Source organism: Pipistrellus kuhlii, unplaced genomic scaffold, assembly GCF_014108245.1.
Source record: "Pipistrellus kuhlii isolate mPipKuh1 unplaced genomic scaffold, mPipKuh1.p scaffold_m20_p_3, whole genome shotgun sequence".
Taxonomy (NCBI): Eukaryota; Metazoa; Chordata; class Mammalia; order Chiroptera; family Vespertilionidae; genus Pipistrellus; species Pipistrellus kuhlii.
The window spans coordinates 71715557-71735800 of record NW_023425529.1 but is presented as its reverse complement, the minus strand read 5'-3'; the positions used below and the strand labels follow the sequence as shown (position 1 = coordinate 71735800).

Genomic DNA, 20244 nt, shown 5'->3' with positions numbered 1-20244 from the left:
ATTGAAATATCATATTCAGTTTTTTATATTATTAGCTTTAAATATAGATTTAAATAGCTTACTTATTCCCTAAAGCTTTGTGCATAATAGTTACTCAATAGAAGTTGGTTGAAGAAATACTTTTATGAATGTTGCATTTGTATTTATAAGCCAGATTATATAATTTTGTGTAATTATATTTGATTTATTAAAATTATTTATCAGCCAAAACCTGCTGGCTCAGTGGATAGAGCATCGGCCTGTGGACTGAAAGATCCCAGGTTTGATTCCGGTCAAGGGCATGTACCTTTGTTGCGGGCACATCCCCAGTGGGGGGTGTGCAAGAGGCAGCTGATCGATGATTCTCTATCATCAATGTTTCTAACTCTATCCTTCTCTCTTCCTTTCTGTAAAAAATCAATAAAATATATTTAAAAATTATTTATCAATGGGGATATTTTTAAGTTTCTGGTAGATAATAGAGTAAACAAAAGTCTCATCTACACTAATAAAAAAGAAAAATGTGAATTGACTACATCTTCTCTATGCCCATAGCCAATCAGAGCGAGTATGCAAATTAAACCAACAAAGATGGTGGTGAATTTGCATACACTGAGGGAGGGATGAGTGAAGACTGAAGTCAGCATAGAAGGAAGAGGGAGGGAAAGCGGAAAGCGAGCAGGTGGTGCATGGCTTTGACAGGCGGCAGCAGCAGAAGGGAAAGCACAGGGGGTGGTGGGTAGGGGGAAAGTAGGGGGTGGAAAAATGCAGTACAGGAGATCTGGCTCTCCAACATTCCTTGAGGGGTCCCTCTGCAAAGTACAAGAGGGCACTCTGCTGTGGCAATGGTGGGAGGGAAGCCCTCCAGAAGCCCTGTTCTTGTAGGAATCTCCCTGCATTGGGCCTCTAGTATTTAATATTCACTATTAGTTCAGAGTGAATATAGAAAAGTATCTGTAAGTGAGGGTAATACATGTTATAAAAGTGTTTTATTTAGCATATAAATATTCTTAACTTTATATATACATATATAAAAAGTTGAATATAGGTGTTTCTTTTTTTTGGTATGATAAGCTCCATTAGGGCAATCTTAACCAAGATTAGAGTTATATATATATATATAGCCTTAATATATATATATATATATATATATATATATATATATATATATATATTAGCCATATATATATATATATATTAGCCATATATATATATATATATATATATATATATATATATATATATATAAAAGGCTAATATACAAAGTGTCCCCACGGAAGTTTGACCAGGAGACCGGAAGTTCTGTCACTCACTATGACATGAGCTGACCACCAGGGGCAACATGAAATGAAAGAAGGCCCCAATTGGCCCACATTGCTGGCCAGGGCCTCTAGTAGATTAGAGTAAGAATAAAAGCGTTCTCAGCTTATCTGGGATCCAAAGATTATATTAATGATGTTTTTGAAATGTCTCCTATTAGCCCAACAGTTTTGATATATATACTAGAAGTGTAAATACAAAAATATTGAATAGTTGAAACAGGTGAAAAAATTTTGTGGGATAGGATGGAAAGTATTTGTATAAAAATATTGTTAATTATTGTAGCAAGTTCAATATAGTAACTGAATAGCAATGCTAAAAACACTACACTCTGTTCTGCCTTAGATAACATTAATTTTATTATTAGTGTTAATAACCTATATTTACCCAGGTCCTGTTTTATATATAATTTTCAAAGCACTTTTACTTTTTTTTCTCTTATTTGATATTTGCAGCAACCTTGTGAGAAATGTCTTAATATGTAAATTGCAGTGTTACAGTGAAGGGTAGAGAGGATAAGAAAAAAATGATTTATCAGAATTCAAAATGACTATTAGTGATAGATAAGATGATATTATAAATTTAAAATTTCAGTACATTTGTTCCCACTGTATTCTTTTGAAAATCTTCACAAACAAATCTTATTAATGTTTCAAAGGGAAAAAAATAATTAAAGTATTTGATAAAAATGGATACTGTAGCATGATGATTTTTTAAAAAATTTTTCTTCTGTATATATAAATAATTTTCAAACACTTTGTGATTACAAACTTTAAAATAAATAGAAGTGTGCTAAGCCTATATATATATTGTATATATATATATATATATATATATATATATATATATATACACACACACACACTAGAGGACGGTAGCAGTATAGGTCACATGTTCTCAAGGTGTTTATAATCATGAGATTTCTCCTTGTTCCTGAAACAAGGTAGACAGAAATCAACATGGGTAAAAGTTTAATATCAAATGAGATTAACCTAAAGTTATGAATGTTTTTAAGGTTTTATATGACTTCTTAAAGTTTAATAAAAGTAATCTTACCATTTTGACTGCACAGCCATATTTTGAATATGACATTATTATCTAATCTATTATTTCTATTTTCAACTATGTGGAAAGATGATAATCTTTTGTTTGTGTGACTGGAAACAAAAGACTAGAATTTGGTTTATTTCTGTCTAAGAACATCTGGATGAGAAGCAGCAATATGAAGTACAAAAAAGGACTAGTTGATGATATAGTTGTTTCATTTATCTCCCCATCCTTCTTACTCTCTTTTTGTATATATTCATCATGGTCATAAATAATTTAAGGCTTGTAAAGAAAAGCAGCATCCTTTTCCCACACCATTTCTAACCTCCTGTCTTATTCCCTGAGGCAAATACTCTGAAATATCCATGCTTACAGCTTCCATATTTTTAAATGATATGCCTATACTCAAAATTGCTTGATTCATTCATTTTAGGCATTACATACTGATTATGGTAATTAAAGAGATTTAGCTCCTATATCACCATCTCTCTCCCTTCTTTACTATTCTCTTATACTTCTAATAGAGACCTAGTGCATGGATTTGTGCACAATGAAAGGAAATTAATTAGAAAGTGGCCAGCGGGGCCAGACTGGATGAGATGGACAGGACACACCTGGAGCCATCCTCCCGTGGTCCCTCCCCGGCCAGCGACACCTGGGGTGGCGCCACAGCTTAAAGGTTGTCTGTAGAGTGAGTGAGGTCCCTCTGGTGGGGGGGGTCCCTTGGCCTGGCCTCTGGGGATTGGGTCAAAACTGGCTCTCTAACATCCCCCGAGGGCTGCCTCTGCAAAGTGCAAGAGGGCACTCTGCAAAGTTGCTGTCATACAGGGTGTGGGACACAAATGCAAATGTGCAGTAAACCAGATTCCAGGCTGACATTGCCCCAGCAACAACATAACATGGCAGCTCCTGTGTTAAGCGTCTGCCTCCTGATGGTCATATGGTCATACAGTCACTTAGCCTTTTATATATATATAATAGATATAGATATAGATACAGATACATATATAGATATATCAATAGATATCTATGTATATATATTAAATATATATACATATGGATATATAGATATATATATAGATAGCTATATATATATAGATATAGATTATAGATATAGATATATATATATTTATATTTTTATTGATTTCAGAGAGGAAGAGAGAAAGAGAGAGAGATAGGAACATCAGTGATGAGAAAGAATCACTGATTGGCTGCCTCCTGCATGCCCCACAAGGGGATCTAACCTGCAACCCAGTCAGTCATATGCCCTGACCAGAAATAGAACAATGACCTCCTGGTTCATATGTAGATGCTCAACCACTAGACCATGCTGACTGGGAGCAAAACAGTATTTTTAATGGAACCTTAGGATATATTCAATATTATAAAATTTAATAAAGTATTAAATTTATTAAAATTTAATAAAGTATTAAATTTATCAATATATTTATCAATATATATATAATTTTTAAAAACATGTATTATACATGAGATATGTCATAAATCTATTATACATGCTTATATATGTAGTATAAAACATACATAGACTGTATAGTAAAATATGTTAAATAATATTTCAAATTACCTTTAATAGTTTCCAATGAGTCAAACATAGTAAGAGATGATTGTGTAAAACAGTTATGTATTAATCTCTCTCTCTCTCTTCCTCTCTGACATAGCAAAAGATGATTGGGTAAAACAGTCATATTTTGCCTAGTAAGAGCATTTTTTCATTTCATATGAACCATTCTTAAAATAGACAAAGTAGTTCAAATAAAGTCAAAACACAATCATAACTTACTCATCTTTCAACACATATTTCATTGGAAAATTCTTTGTTTTACCAATTTTTCTTTTAATCAGAAGCAAAATTTGAGAAACCATACTTATGTAAGGTATTTAGAAATGTTTTTTCACTTATTCATTGTTTTTCCTCCCTAAAGTAGACACCTTAAAGTAAATAATCTTACTATATGTTTGTGATATAGAGAACCAATTTAAATCTCCCTGGCCATGTAATTTATTCAAGAAATGTTGCTGATAATAAGATACTAGGAATGATAGGTACTATACTTTGAAGCCATAATATAACTAAATTCTAGCTTATAAAATTTTATATCTACTTGTAAATTGTATGAATGAACATTTATCAAATTTACTTGATTCCAAATTTAAACTGCTATTAATTAAATGTGAGTATAGAAGTTACTTTATTCTTATTAATCTATAATTTTTAGTACTTCTACTCTATAGTAACAAATTATAAATCCTATATTTCAAGCAATTCTCATTTTATAGCCAGTTAAATTGTAATTAATCTATAGCTGAAAATAGCTGTGGTATTTCTATATCCCATCAGGAAGTCCACTGTTTAGTTATCCATTCCCAGAGTATCTAGAGAGTGTCACTCTTGCAACCACCATCCACATTAACCTTAACATCTGCTGTCATTCTCTTTGTTCCTACTGCCTTAATATTATGGAATCAGAAACATAGGAATCCCTCAGTACTTGCCTTTATACTTGACTGGAGGCCCAGTGCATGAATTTGTGCAGGGGAGTCCAGCTGGCCCACCCCTATGGGGGCCCATTGGGCAGGGCTGGTGGAGGGACCACAGGTGGTTGGCTGGCCAGCCCGCCCAGATCAGGTGTTGGAGGCAGATTGGAGGTGGGGTCAGGTGGCAGGGGAGGGCCGTGGGTGGATGGTGGCTGGCCTCACCCCTGGTCAGGGTGTTGGGAGCCAACCAGAGACCAGGCCAGCCAGATGGGGGCAACTGGGGCCCAGATCAGGCTGGTTGGTTGACACAGTGTGTGTCATAGCCACCAGTTGTTCTGGTCGTACTGGTTGTTCTGCCATTCCATTCACTCACTGGGCATATATATATGTCTAAATAAAAGTGGAGGAAGGCAAATTTATAATTGAACCAGAAACTTGGTTGTAGTTAAGTAACTTAGCTGAGTTGGAAATAGTAAACATCAAGAAACTTCTTCATTATACAGAAAAAAAAAATTATTGCACTATTAAGTAATATCAAATGAGCAAGGGCAGAGTATGAGGAACTAAAATGAAAAAGAAAAGAATTAATGATATTAATCAAATTGACAATGAGGAATGGAACTAAAATACTGGGATAAAAATAGAAATGAATGACTGAGATAAAATTTTATAAATTAAGTTCTATGATTTTTCAGTTTTTATATGGTTATAGTACATTCTCTGTGAAGTTTAAGATCCAGTAAAATTTTTATCACTTCTCCCCAACAAACATACAGTAAAACAAAGCAAAAACAATACTTTTAGGCCTACAGTGTCTGTATTTATTTTTATTTTGCTGCATTATAATTGAAAGTTATATGTCTTAACTACTAGATTTGAATCATTAGGTAAGAACTGTTTGTTACATTATATTACATGACAAACCAATTTATGTAATCTACGTTTGTATTTTTAACCTTTGTTATGTATGTGTTTATAGATGTCATTATTTATACTAGATAATACATTTTCATTGGTTTGGAAGGAAACATTACTTTTAGTACCAGTTCTAGTGTTAAATTCTTTATTTATATCAGATAACTAGATTTGCATGGGTCTATGGACAAATGAAAACAATTATTTCTAATATATTGTGATTAAGATTAAAAAACTGGTTTAATTTTGATGAATATTTTTTATTTGAAAGTGTTTTTTTATATCATGCTGAGGGTTATCAGTCTAGTTTCTGGGAAGCACTGATGGAATAAGAAACTTAGCTCTAGAATTGACACTGAAGTCTTCTCTGTCTAACTCTAGCAATCTTTCCCACAATAGGCCAGAGACAATGTCTTATAAATAGTATTGTCCTTATACAATCCACATTTCCGTAACAGTGCCAGACACAGAGGAAGTGCTCAGCAAATATTTATAAAATGAATGAATAGGAACTCCATCAGACCCATACTATAAAATAAATATAGTTTTCCCAAATCCTAAGCCTGTTAACAAAGCAGAATTTTAAAATGATAAAGCTTATGCTAGATATGAAAGATTTATTCCCTAAATTCAATAATAAGCAGTCATTGCTTTTAAATATGTTCAGTTAAGTGGCATAATTTTTGAAATTTTTTTGGTTTAAATGATGGTTGTAAAAATTTCACAAAACATTTTGAATTAACAGTCCCAAGAAAATATAAGGATGTTTGGGGCAGACTTGTTGGAAATGATTGTGAGGTTATTAATAAAGACACTAACTTTCTTATATGTTATATAGAAATAAAAATATCTTTCTTGATTGTGAATAATACCCATCAGTGTTATATTATCCACATGAGCTGAACACTAGAATATCTCAGTCTAGGGAAATACATAATATACTAGTACAAGAACCTGAACCTTCCAAACAAGAAGAATTTCAATTGGAATAGGGGTCATTAAAGTATTGGAGAGTTGTCATTTAAGTGGTTACTATTATTCTAAAGAATCTACTCACCTCTGCTTCTCAATCCTCTTCACAGATATAGTGTAGGGTAGAGTTTATAGGTCATGTATCATCCTTAGCTACAGACCCAGAACTTATGTTTCCCAGCCAGAAAGTAGAACAAGACATAGGAACTACTCCAAGGGGACAACAGTAACTGCTATTATATGTATGAGAGTTTTGTCAGCTAAGGGAGGCACCAGGCCATTCAGAAACCCCTTTTACTAAATCAGAATAAGAATAAGATTAACAAGAAAAAGGCACAGAAGATGACACCTACCCACACACTTTTTCCAAGGTTGGCCATTGGGGAACATCCTACCTTGACCATTGGAGTGCTCCAATAGGGCACTACAGTTCCAATTGCCATCAAAGAATACTTTATGTGATAGAGCTTCTCCTAAAAATACAGTCTATTTTATGATTTTTTTTCAATTTAATCTGCATATCTAATTCATCAAGTTTATAAGCTTGTTTTTCTTGTGTAATGATTAGAACTGCATTCTGGAGTCAGCTTTCTTGCTTAAGTTTGAATACTCACTGCACCACTAACTGTGTGACCTTAAGACAGTCACTACACCCCTCTGTGCTTCAGTTTCTTTATCTGTAAAACTAGAGGCTCGGCACATGAAATTCATGCGCAGGTAGGGTCCCTAGGCTGGCCTGTGATCAGAGCCAATCTCCCCTGGCTGCAGGCAGCCAGCCCTGCCACCTGCTGCCCATGTCTACAGCCACCCACCCCAGGTTCCCTGTTTCCAATCGGGCAGTCAGAGCCTGCCACCCGGGGGGAGTAACCAAGAGGTTGGCCGTTCCTATCTGCTCACTGGCCCTGCCCCCTGCCACCAGTCACCCTCTGTATGTGAGATGACCAGCCAGGCAATTGGTCTCAGCTCATTCACACCTGCCTTGGTCTGGCACCACCCACCCCCAGTTCCCAATTCCCCGTAGGGGAATTGGTCAATTGGAGACTGCTGGCCAGAGGCAGCTCCTGCACTGAGCCTCTGCCACCTAGTGGTCAGTGCACATCATAACGACTGGTCGTTCTGCTGTCCATCTGTTTGCACATTACACTTTTATATATTTACTAGGTGTACTGGTTAATAATGGCGGATTTTGTAATCCAAGAAAATATAGTAATTTCAAGAGAAACATCAAAAGTGTTTTTTACTCAACCCTAAATGGTTTGGCTCAAGAGTGTCAGCCTGCAAACTGAAAGGTCCCAGGTTCGATTCCAGTCAAGGGCATGTACTTTGGTTGCGGGCACATCCCCAGTAGGGGGTGTGCAGGAGGCAGAGTATCAATGTTTCTCTCTTCCATGTTTCTAACTCTCTATCTCTCTCCTTTCTGTAAAAAAATCAATAAAATATATATATTAAAAAGTGCTTAATTCAAGGTAATGTCAATTGCTAGCTACGCATTTCCGCCATCTTTCAGGTAATTTGTGGATAGTGTTCCAATAGAACTTTTCTTGTTTTGAGGCAAACCAATTTTTCACTTCTTCATATATTTTGAAGTGCTGCTCAGAAAGTGCATGTGCCATCGATCAGAACAAGTGGTAATCTGAAGGACCAAGGTCTGCTCAATACAGCGGTGATTTAATACTTCCCAGGCAAGATCTTTTAAGGTGTCATTAACTGGTTTTGAAGTGTGTGATGGTGTGTAATCATGAAGCAAAATTACTTTGCCAAGTCTTCTGGCACATTCTGATTGTTTCACGATCAAAGCATGACTCAAATTGATTATTTGTTGTCAGTAGTGATCAGTATTAATGGTTTCACCTGATTTTATTGATAGAAGCTCATAATACACCACACCTTCCTGATCCCATCAAATGCAGAGCATTGTCTTCTTTCTGAAGCAATTTGGCCTTGCAATCGATGTTGATGGTTGACCTGGATGAACCCATGATTTTGTGCATTTGGGATTCTCAAAATAAATCCACTTTTCATCTCCAGTCACAATTCAATGCAAAAAAGACTTTCTTGCTGAAACCGGTTTGGCTCAGTGGCCTGCGGACTGAAAGGTCCCGGGTTCCACTGCGGTCAAGGGCATGTACCTTGGTTGCGGGCACATTCCCAGTAAAGGCTATGCAAGAGGCAGCTAATGGATGATTCTCTCTCGTCGATGTTTCTAACTCTCTATTCCTCTCTCTGCTTCTCTATAAAAAAAAAAATCAATAAAATATATATTTTTAAAAATAAAAAAGAAAAGACTTTCTTTCATGCCGTTGACGATGAAGCAACATTTCACTGATGACTTTTTGGTTTTCCATTTGTCTTTGGTTCAGTGATGTGACACCCATTTTCTTTCAAATCTTTCCCATTGCTTGTAAATGATTGGAAATTGTTTGCTGAGCAACATTTAATCTTTCTGTAAGTTGTTTTTGAGTTTGACACACATCTTTATTCAATAATGCTTGTAATTTTTGGTCTTTAAACTTTTTGGTTGACCTGGACCTTCTTTGTCTTTTACATTGAAATCATCACTTTTAAAGTGTTTAAACCCAGCATACACAAGTATCTTGAGATGAAGTATGTTCACCATAAGCTTCCCAAAGTATACAATAACTTTTTCTTCAAAATTAAGTGATGAATTAAAACTTTCCTCAAATGCTCTTTTTTTTTTTGGCATGAAATTTGACCTTTTTAAGTGTAAAAATATCTATGATGTTAACACCTTCAGCAAATTTGACATATAAAGTTTTGAAGCTTGTTGTGAATACAACAAAATAGCATACGAACCAAGTTGCATATTTATCAACATATGTATAACTCCATCTATTGAAAAAAATTCACATTATTAACTGGTATGCCTAGTAGATAATATTTGCCTACCTTATAAACATTTTACCTTAGAATTGTGAAGACTAAATCACTGATATAAGTAAGCACTTTGAACAGTGCTTGGCATTTATTAAAAGTTTAAAATTGATTTTTATAATCTTTTGCTGCTTTTTTTTTTGAAAGAACAAGAAGAAGGGGGAGACATCAGTTGGGTACAGGCCCGCATGGGGGATCCAACCTGCAGCCTAGGTATGTGCCCTGACTGGGAATAGAATCTGCCACCTTTTGGTGTCTACGACAATGCTCCAACAAGCTGAGCCACACCAGCTGGGGCTGCTGCTCATTGTTCTTAACAGGATTTATTTTAGAGTTTAACCCTAAAGACTCTATATATCAATATATAAAAGCCTGAGCAGCAGTTGATCAAAGGACTGAACAACCAGTGGACAGTAGCTATGACGGCCGCACTCACCACCAGCAGGTAGATGCTCAATGCAAGAGCTGCCCCCTGGCGATCAGTGTACTCTCACTGCTAGCCTCTCATGGCTGGCCAACCTCTCATGGTTCCTTCCCCTCCACACCCCACCGGTTGGCCCTGATCACCAGGCAGGCCAAGGAACCCCACCCATGCATGGTCCTCTAGTATAAAATAAAGATGTCCTTAGCCGAAACCAGTTTGGCTCAGTAGATAGAGCGTCGGCTTGGGGACTGAAAGGTCCCAGGTTCGATTCCGATCAAGGGCATGTACCTTGGTTGCAGGCATATCCCCAGTAGGGGGTGTGCAAGAGGCAGCTGATTGATGACTCTCTCTCATCGGTGTTTCTAACTCTCTATCTCTCTCCCTTTCTCTCTGTACAAAATCAATAAAAATATATTAAAGATGTTCTTAGTTATAACATCATAGCTATTGCCATTATCTTATGAGATGAATAATTATGACAATAATTATGACTCTATTTTATTATTTTTTTTAAATCAATCTTTATTGTTCATATTGTTACAAAGGTTCCTCATCTCTTCCCCCCTCCACCAGGTTCCCACTCCACCCTCCGCCCCCTCCCCATCCCCCATTGTCCTCAACCATAGGTGCAGTTTATGTTCAGTCTCTTCCTCCCTCCCTTTCCCGATAGTAAATCCCTTTTCAGATAGTAAATCAGTTACTTAGCATTTTCTCATATCAATAATACCACCACATGCCCAATGATACATTTCACACAAAAGACATTTCCAAATAGGTCAACCAGCCTCATCCAGGCCCCACCCAAGGCACTCACAGATCAACACCCCAGCCCTATACTAACTCAATACATCCAGATCTAAGCCTTCATCACTTGATTCAGCAGACCCTCAAGTTCCCACAAAAGTTTCCAGCCATGTCTGAGAGGCAGCCGTGGGGCAGGGGCAGGCAAAGAGAGAGCTGTTCCGGGCCTGGCCTCCGTTGCTCTGGTTCGTTCCACAACCAGCTGCTCTGGGTCTGGTCACCTCTGCTCCCGACCTAGTTGCCCTGGACCTGGCTGCTGCTGCTCCGGGCCTGGCCGCTCCCAGCCTGGCAGCCGCTGCTCTGGGCCTGGCCGCTTCCAGCCTGGCAGCCGCTGTTCCGGGCCTGGCCGCATCAGACCCACCTGCTCCGGGCCTGGCCGCTCCCAGCCTGGTGGCCGCTGCTCCGGGCCTGGCCGCTCCCAGCCTGGTGGCCGCTGCTCCGGGCCTGGCCGCACCAGACCCTGCTGCTCTGGGACCGGCTGCCCCGGGCCCGGCCGCTCCGAGTCTGGCCGCTCCCAGCCTGGATGCTCCGGGCTTGGCTACTGCTGTTCTGGACCTGGCTGCTCCCAACCTGGCTGCTCTGGGCCCGGCTTCTCCGGCCTGGCCACTCCGGGTCTGGATGTTCCTGGACTGGCCTCCCTGGGCTTGGCTGCCTCCGCCTCAGGCCTGGCTGCCACTACCCCAGGTCTGGCTGCTCCAGTGCTGGCTGTTGTTGCTCTGGTTCTGGCTGCTGCTGCTCTGGGCCCGGTTGCCATTGCTTTGTGCCTGGGCACTCTAGGCCTGGCCGCCGCTGTTTCAACATTCTGTCCTTTTTTTTTTTTTTTTTTTTTTTTTTTTAACGCATTTATGTTGCAATGTTGGCTGGTGAGTTGTGTTCTGACTTAGTCTTTGAATTTTCAAGATCTTCTTTGTATTCTTTCTTAATTTTACTATCTTTTGCTCTCACTTGATGTCTTCACATTGAGAACTTTGGTTTCTTCCTCATGTCCTGGGAGCTCAGCAGGTTGGCCTGTGGCACTCCTTTGTTCTCCGTGGGCTCCCGCGCTGCTCCAGCCTGTTGCCGGGGTCGGCGCCGCCCAGGAAGCAGCCCCCGGCCTTGACTCCGTTGCCTGCGCTCAGAGGTCCATGGCTCAGGGGCACCTCCCACCCCTGGGGGCCCCGTCACCCGGCTCCCTGCCGGCGCCCGGCTGGCTGGTGTCTGGCAGGGGCTCCTGCTCCCTGTCGCATTCCTCCAGTCTGGAGCTTTTTTTTTTTCTCCTTCCCGCTAGGGGAGTCCAGGATCAGAGTCAACAGACTGTCCTCTGCGCGCAGTGCGCGCGACTCTGGGGGCTCCGCTTTTCGCCACTCCCCTGGGATTTCGCCTCACAGCCCTGTCTCCCCCTGCCCAAGCCTGGGTCCCCAGGGTCTGGTCCAGGACTGGGGTTCAGAGCAGTCCGGGCTGAGGCTCAGCGCCGCCGGAGGCTTTGTTTCTTCACATTAGGGTAATCCAGCATCAAAGTCAACATTCAGTCCTCCGCACACAATGTGCGCGTGACTCCGGGGGCCCTGCTTTTCGCTGCTCCTCTGGGATTCTGCCTCACAGCCCCATCTCCCCCTGCCCAAGCCTGGGTCCCCAGGGTCTGGCTCATAATTGGGGCTCAGCGCTGCCGGTTCGGGGGGTTAGCCCAGGCTGGGGGTTTTATTTCCTTCCTGCTAGGGAACGCCAGGCAGCACCCAGCCCTCTCCTCCTCTCCGGCTGCGACCTCTCCGTGCGCAGCATGTCTCCGTACCTTAGGCTTTTTTTCAGCTCCTCTGATTTTCCTTCTGGTTTTCTCTTTCCTTCTTGTTGTAGAATTTTCAGTCAGTCTACTACCTGTAGCTCTGGGTGATGTCCACTCTACATTTTAGTTGTATTCCATTGAAATTGTTGTGTGCTGCTGCGGTTAGGTGTCTACCCGAGCAGCCATCTTGGATCCTCCCTCTATTTTATTATTTTAACATCACTTATAAAAATTCATATGGAAGTTAGTTATAATTTAACATATAGTATGTACATTGAATTTGTACTTCTTTTCAAATTATCCAAGTTAGTTAGTAAACTACTAACTACATAGTGTACAAAAATGTTTATATTAAATTCAAATATTTTATATACATGCTTAAGACATATCAAGGTAAGGATTAATTTAGAGGTAATTTGTCCAGTATAGTCAGTCATAAAGCAGATTGTTGTTAATTACTTGGAGAGCATATTTGTTTTGCTTAGAGTGTATTTATATATTAGTTTTATAGTAATCGAAATATTAAAGTAGTTTTTTATCTTAATTTCTAACCTATTTTTATGCTGGTTAGAATTATTAAATGTTGTGTCATAAATATCAGACATCACATTAATCTATACTGTCATTAAATGTAAAATGTTTCATAAGAGAGAAATTACAACTCAGAATGACTTTTTGAACAATTATTGATAAAATTTTGTTAGTACACTGAACTAGATCCAATCTTTATGTTATTTGGTATCACCAATTTATTCTTTCTTCTGTAGTAGTTGCTTTATTATCTCAAGAGAGTCAATAACCAAAGTATAATAATCAGTCATTTAAAATAAAGATGACAATATATGATCAATCACTCTTACTACTATAACATAAACACTATAAATTAAATTCTTAGTATTAAATGATTCTAGAAACCAGAGAAAATTTTGTCAGTATGTGCTTCCTGGAGTAATATGCTTTGAGGCGCTACATAAATAAAATGATAAATGACTAACTTTCATAGCAAGTCAATTACTACTCAAAAATCATGTCTTCATAAATCACATGGATTATAATTCATTTCATTATTTGTTTTTAGCACTTTTTAAAGAGCTATTATGAAAGACAGCTTTTTTATTTATAATCAGAATAGAAAAGTGTTTGTAAAACTTTGCCAAAAGGTATAGCCTAGATTTACGGCCCGCGGGCCACATGCGGCCCGCAGAGGAGTCTGATCCGGCCCGCCAGGTTTTTTGGGCAGTGAGCGCAGCCGAGGTGTTACAGTAGGAATTAGTAGTTCATATAGTCCGGCCCTCCAGCTCTCTGAGGGACCGTGATCTGGCCCCCACTTTAAAAAGTTTGAGGACCCCTGGCCTAGAAGTTATGCAACTATCTTGATTCTTTCACTACCTAAGTCTTTTTTTCTTCAGAAAACTCTTCGCCTCCTCCCATGCTCCTCTGTATCATAAAGGAAATTACTATCAAGTTTTAACTTGTTATGTATGTCCCAACTTGAACCACTTCCTATTATCTCTACTGTTAAAACTTCAGCCCAGGTAATCCTCATCCCTTTCTTAGCCCTCTCCACTAGATTTTCCACTGAGACTTCCCTGCCTTTGTTGCCCTTTTTATAGTCTATTCCATAAGCAGAAGCCATATAAACTTAAAGCATAAATTAGATTATATTCCTCTTCTGCTTAAAACTTTCTCTTGGCTTCTCTTTAAAACTGAAACAAAATCCAAATACTTTACCATGGCCTGCAAGGCTACTCCCATCTTCTAGACCTCATCCCCCGTCATTTTCCCCTCTGTCCCACCAGCAACAAACCCGACTCCACTATCCTCAGCTTCAAACTGCATTCACATATTTTTTCCTGTCCCTGGAACATATTTCACAGTCCCTGCACATCTGTTTACTCTTTTTGGAATTCTTCCCTTAAGCCTCTCATTGCCTTCTCATAACTTACTTTCCTATTCAAATATTGCCTTCTTAAAGAAGTCTTAAGTCTTAAACACACTAAATAGACTTCTTTCAAGACACTGTATCCCTTTATCCATTTAATATTTTGTCTAGCATTTACCACTGTCTGATTTAATATTAAGTACACAGTTGCGTCTGTGCCCTCATTTCCTCTGTTTATTATAGGATCTTCAACATTTTCAGAAATATCTGGCAGATGGTCATACAATAAACATTTTTTTGAATGAAAGAATGACAATTTTTAAAATGGACTGTTTTCAACTCTATCACTTTAATATCATTTCACCATTTCTACCTTTGCTTCCATGGTCTTTTCCTAGTCCTAAGGTTCTATTATGACTGTAAATAAAATTGACTGTCATAATATATCTTTAAAGCAATGCTAAGAAACAAATGAAATGGATTATACTCCAGATTATGAGGATGAGGATGAGGATTGCCTGGACTAGAGTTTTAACAGTAGAGACAATAGGAAGTGGTTCAAGTTGGGATACATATCAAGTAAAAACTTGATAGTAATTTCCTTTATGATATAAAGGAGCATGGGAGGAGGCGAAGAGTTTTCTGAAGAAGAAAAAAAAGACATAGGTTGTGAAAGAACCAAGAAGACATACAATTTCTGAGTAGTAATTGGCTTATTGTAGAAGTTAGTCATTTATCACTTTATGTAGCACCCTCAAGGCATTTGACTCCAGGAAGCATATACCAAAAAAGTTTTCCCTGAAAAACTTCTTTCTCCTCTGATTCACCTTCACTTTGATAATTGTCTTGCTTGTCTTAATCTAGCAGTTTGAACTTAGTTATATTGCGGTTGACTTCTAAAAATAAAATAGCCTCAGTTGTTTTTGATAAGAATTTGCACTTCCTGAGACCACTAAGAAAGAAAATTAAGAAATTTTCCGCGGTTTTAAGATTTTTTTTTTTCATACACTAAAACTTCTGATTCTAATGCAATCTCAATCACAAAATGTGTGTCTTCTTAAGGGTATTAAAGATAAACCAGTTTCTTTCTGACTTTACACAGGTGATGACAGGAATATAATGTGCTTTGTTTTTCTTTCAGATCTCCAACTAAAGACATGGATTCGGAAGAGAAGGAAATTGTGGTTTGGGTTTGCCAAGAAGAGAAGATTGTCTGTGGTTTAACTAAACGTACCACCTCGGCTGATGTCATTCAGGCTTTGCTTGAAGAACACGAGACTACATTTGGGGAGAAACGATTCCTCCTGGGGAAGCCCAATGATTATTGCATCATAGAAAAGTGGAGGGGTTCCGAACGGGTTCTCCCTCCACTAACTAGGATCCTGAAGCTCTGGAAGGCGTGGGGAGAGGAGCAGCCCAATATGCAATTCGTTTTGGTGAAAGCCGATGCTTTTCTACCAGTTCCCTTGTGGCGGACAGCTGAAGCCAAATTAGTACAAAACACGGAAAAACTGTGGGAGCTCAGCCCTGCAAACTACATGAAGACATTGCCACCAGATAAGCAAAAGAGAATAGTCAGAAAAACCTTCCGGAAACTGGCTAAAATTAATAAGCAGGACACAGTTTCCCATGATCGAGATAGTATGGAGACCTTAGTTCATTTGATTATTTCCCAGGACCATACTATCCATCAGCAAGTCAAGAGAATGAAAGAACTGGATCTGGAAATTGAGAAGTGTGAAGCTAAGTTCCACCTTGAGCGGGTGGAAAGTAATGGAGAAAACTATGTCCAGGATGCCTATTTAGTGCCCAGTTTCAGTGACGTGGAACAAAAGCTAGACTTGCAGCATGGTGAGAGCCAGATTCTGGAGGACCTGAGCAAAAGTGATGGAATCCTGCAGCTGGAGGAGCAGCTAGTATATTACAGAATGCTGATCGATAAGCTCTCCGCTGAAATTGAAAAAGAGGTGAAAAGGGTTTGCTCTGAGATCTATGAAGACGTGGGAGGGGCAGCTGCGAGTGAACTTGAAAGCCTAAACTTAGAAAGTGTTAAGTGTGATTTGGAGAAAAGCATGAAAGCTGGCTTGAAAATCCACTCTCACTTGAGTGGCATCCAGAAAGAGATTAAGTACAGTGACTCATTGCTTCAAATGAAAGCAAAAGAGTATGAGCTCCTGGCCAAGGAGTTCAGTTCAGTTCATATGAGCAGCACAGATGGAAACCAGCTGAAGGAAAGCAGAGGGAAGGAGCCCGAGGCCCCCAGCAGTGGCGGGGAGGGTCCGCCCTCCACTCAGAGACTATTGAACGTGTACACGAACGACACAGACTCGGACACTGGCATCAGCTCCAATCACAGTCAGGACTCGGAAACAGCCGTGGCTGATGTGGTGCTGCTGTCAACATAATGGGAATGTCTTCTTTCTGACCTACTTTAGTGTTGTTCATGCTTGTTTTATTTACCAGGGAACCTTATTTTAAATATTACATGCTGGGGGGAAAAATGTAAGTCCTGTTAAAACACTCACTAGTTAATAAAAGCTAGAGAAATGTGTAAACTTGTTTTTGATTAAGATATCCAAGGTGACCTAACTATTACTAGCTCAAATGATGAACTGTTGATTAGGAATGCAGCACAAATAGATTACTGAGAAATAATTTTATGGGAGTTATAACCTTCCATAACTTCTATGAGAAATGCTTTATCCATACTTAAAACAAATTCTTAATATTAGGCAGTCAGTATATTCAAGCAACACTCATGAACAGTTAAAATGCTATAATAGGTTTTTTTGATGCTATATTATTAAAATTGTTATATCTGTAAAATGTGTGATAGGCACTCTACTGTAACTATATTAATTCAAATCTTGATTCATCTCATTGATAATTATACATTATCTTTGTCACTTCCTGAACCCCTCTACCCTTTAAGACTTAATCAATAGGAAGTGGGAAGGGCTGCTGGTGGGACCTGTACAAGGACCAGCAGTGGATCAGATGGGGATAAAGATGAGGAAGGGTCAAGGACTGCATGCAACAGCAATTTTTATTTTTTTATTTTTATTTTTGTAAAGAAGCCTGAAGTGATCAAGACATAAGCATATGCTTTCTCTAGCTGGCAATACCAGTCTTCTGATTACACCAATGGTCTGTGCAGCTTCATTCTTTGAAGGAGGTATGGTGTGGGTTACAGAGAAAATCACATGGTCTTAGTCCTGTTTGTTTACTTCTTGCTAAAGTTGAAGGGATGCAACTCAGTCCTTTTGAATGGGTACAATAGAGTCTATTTTATCTGTGAACATGCGGAGTGCAGAGGAACTCACATGGACAAAAAAACACATTTATTCTGCTGTACTGTAATTAGATCATCTTCGTTGTACTTCACCTAAGGTGCAACCTAAAAAAAAAGTACTAGCTCAGATCCCTACCCCGAAGCATGCTAGTAAATATGGAACAAATAAAATGATTTTTTTTTTACATCCTGCCTTGACTAACAATCATTATAGTTCCAGTCTATACTTGTTTTTTAGTTTAAAAGTTCCTGCTTTCTCCTGTTCTCTCTCTTTCTTCTCTCGCTCCCTTGTTTCTGGCCAATGAACATGATAAATCATATTGAAACAATTTTATTGTACTGTTAAATGAATACTGCCACCGTTTATTTTTCTTTAGCTGACTTCTCTTATATGCCACTACACATGTAAGTAGAAATGTTATTTTACTTACATATGAAAAACTAATAGATGAATATTAGTTAAGGTTCCCAGAATTTTTCATTTCTTCTCTTTTGTTTTTATGCTTACTGAAGTGCATATTTTAATTGTTTTTTAGTGTATTTTTTTATTCACCCATCCCCCAGACCTTTCACCAATCTTTGGGAAAATATTTAAAATTTCACTTTGAGGAGGAATCTATGTTATCGATTCTTGCACCAATATATTACTAAATGCTTTATTTGAAGCTGACTGGCAAGAAAAGTAGGAATTTTTTGTTTCAGAACAAATACAGTGATAAAGAGTAAGTAATAATGCTAACATGGGTTCATTTTATTTTATTTTTTAATGAGAAGGGATTGAATAGTCATTTAAAAAGGGGTAGTTTATCTATGTAATAAATTATTTAGCAAAATGGTAAGCTATTGAGATAGTGTTATTTTTTCTGGGAATCAAGTTTGGATCATCATCAATGACAAATTGTAATGCTTTTTCTAAAGTGAAAGTAATCTCTTTGTATTACACTTCAGTGAAAAAAATAATCTAAAAAAACTTTATCTGCTATAAATTTGCTTACTTATCTGAACTAAAAATATATTCTGATATAGAAGCAGGACCAGACAGATCATTTTATTTGAGAAACTTTGATTTAACTTTTGCTTTTGCACAGTGAAGCACGATGATGCATTCTAAGGACCAATTCTTCTGCATTTTTACAATAAGTAATGGTAAAAACTTATCTGAATGCAGTACAGTTTGTATTTAAATTCATTCTAGATTTTTTCATTTTTTTTTTTTTAGTTGTGCAAATATATTTCTACTTTTGGTTTATTATAATTTTAAATCCCCAGTTAGCATGGTGAGTTTCTAATTTAGAGTAGTATACTACAATAGTACAAATAAAAATAATAAAATGCAATGCACTCATCTCTGGAAACTTAACCATTCTTTATTAAACTAACAGAATTTAAATTATGAGTATAGAACTTGATAGAAAGGTTCTTTTAATTCATTATAAAAGTTTTATTTTTTTTAATATATTTTATTGATTTTTTTACAGAGAGGAAGGGAAAGGGATAGATAGCTAGAAACGTTGATGAGAGAGAAACATCGAGCAGCTGCCTCTTGCACACCACTTACCGGGGATGTGCCTGCAACCAATGTACATGCCCTTGATCGGAATCGAACCTGGGACCTTTCAGTCTGCAGACCGACGCTCTACCACTGAGCAAAACCGGTTTCGGCTCATTATAAAAGTTTTAAAAAAAAGTGTTTATAAATTATTAAAAGGTTAACTATGCAATTGCTTTATGTAACTAGAATCAGCAAACAAAGCTGACTAGTCTTCCTTCCTCTAACAAAAATTAGATTTTCACCTACTGTGCTTTGTCTGTCATTCCACTTAGAATGACTCTTTCCCTCCATCTGCCATGTACTGAAATCCTACCTGTCCTCAGTCAATAATGCTATCTCTTCTAGGAAAGATTTATTACATTCAACCAGTTCAAATGTTTTTTCTCTCTCTGAATTTATAAACATTTTAGGTGTACTATTTAGAGAGGAACATTCATATTGTGGCTTAGCTTATATTTACTTATGAATTTATCTAACTTCCTTCCCTCAATGTATTCTTGATTGTCTGTTACTTTGTCTTTTATCTTGTTAACCTACTCCCTCCAGTCAACCTCTTCACCCCTACTTCCCCTACTTAGTTTTTGAACTGAATTTTGAAATTTTAGATTTTAAAATTGCTAAATTGTAACTTTAAAAAAAATTACACATAGCAAATGATACTTGTGCATTTTAAATATGCATTTTAACAGAATATTAGCAGTAATTCTACTTGTAAGTTCTTTGTGGGAGGTACTAAATCTTCATGTTGTTATGAAAAAATTTAATGTGGTATTAGTTGTTATTTTATTTTATTTCTAATTAGCAGTTTACTGGTTTATAGCAATGCAAATAATGTCTTTTTAAAAGCCCCTTAGTTAATTATGGCATTTTTCTCTGCATAATATGCATACAAAAATATATATTTTATATATAA

At 37.9% G+C, this 20244-nt stretch overlaps 1 protein-coding gene across 1 annotated transcript in view; it reads left to right on the top strand.

Annotated features, from left to right (window-relative positions):
* RASSF9 (Ras association domain family member 9) overlaps nt 1–18535 on the top strand; it is a 37340-nt gene extending 18805 nt beyond the window's left edge. Inside the window, exon 2 of the mRNA XM_036457503.2 lies at nt 15629–18535. Within this exon, the coding sequence (XP_036313396.1) occupies nt 15629–16892 (1264 nt within the window). The 3' untranslated portion in view covers nt 16893–18535. The remainder of the gene's footprint in view (nt 1–15628) is intronic.
* The last annotated feature ends 1709 nt before the right edge of the window (nt 18536–20244 follow it).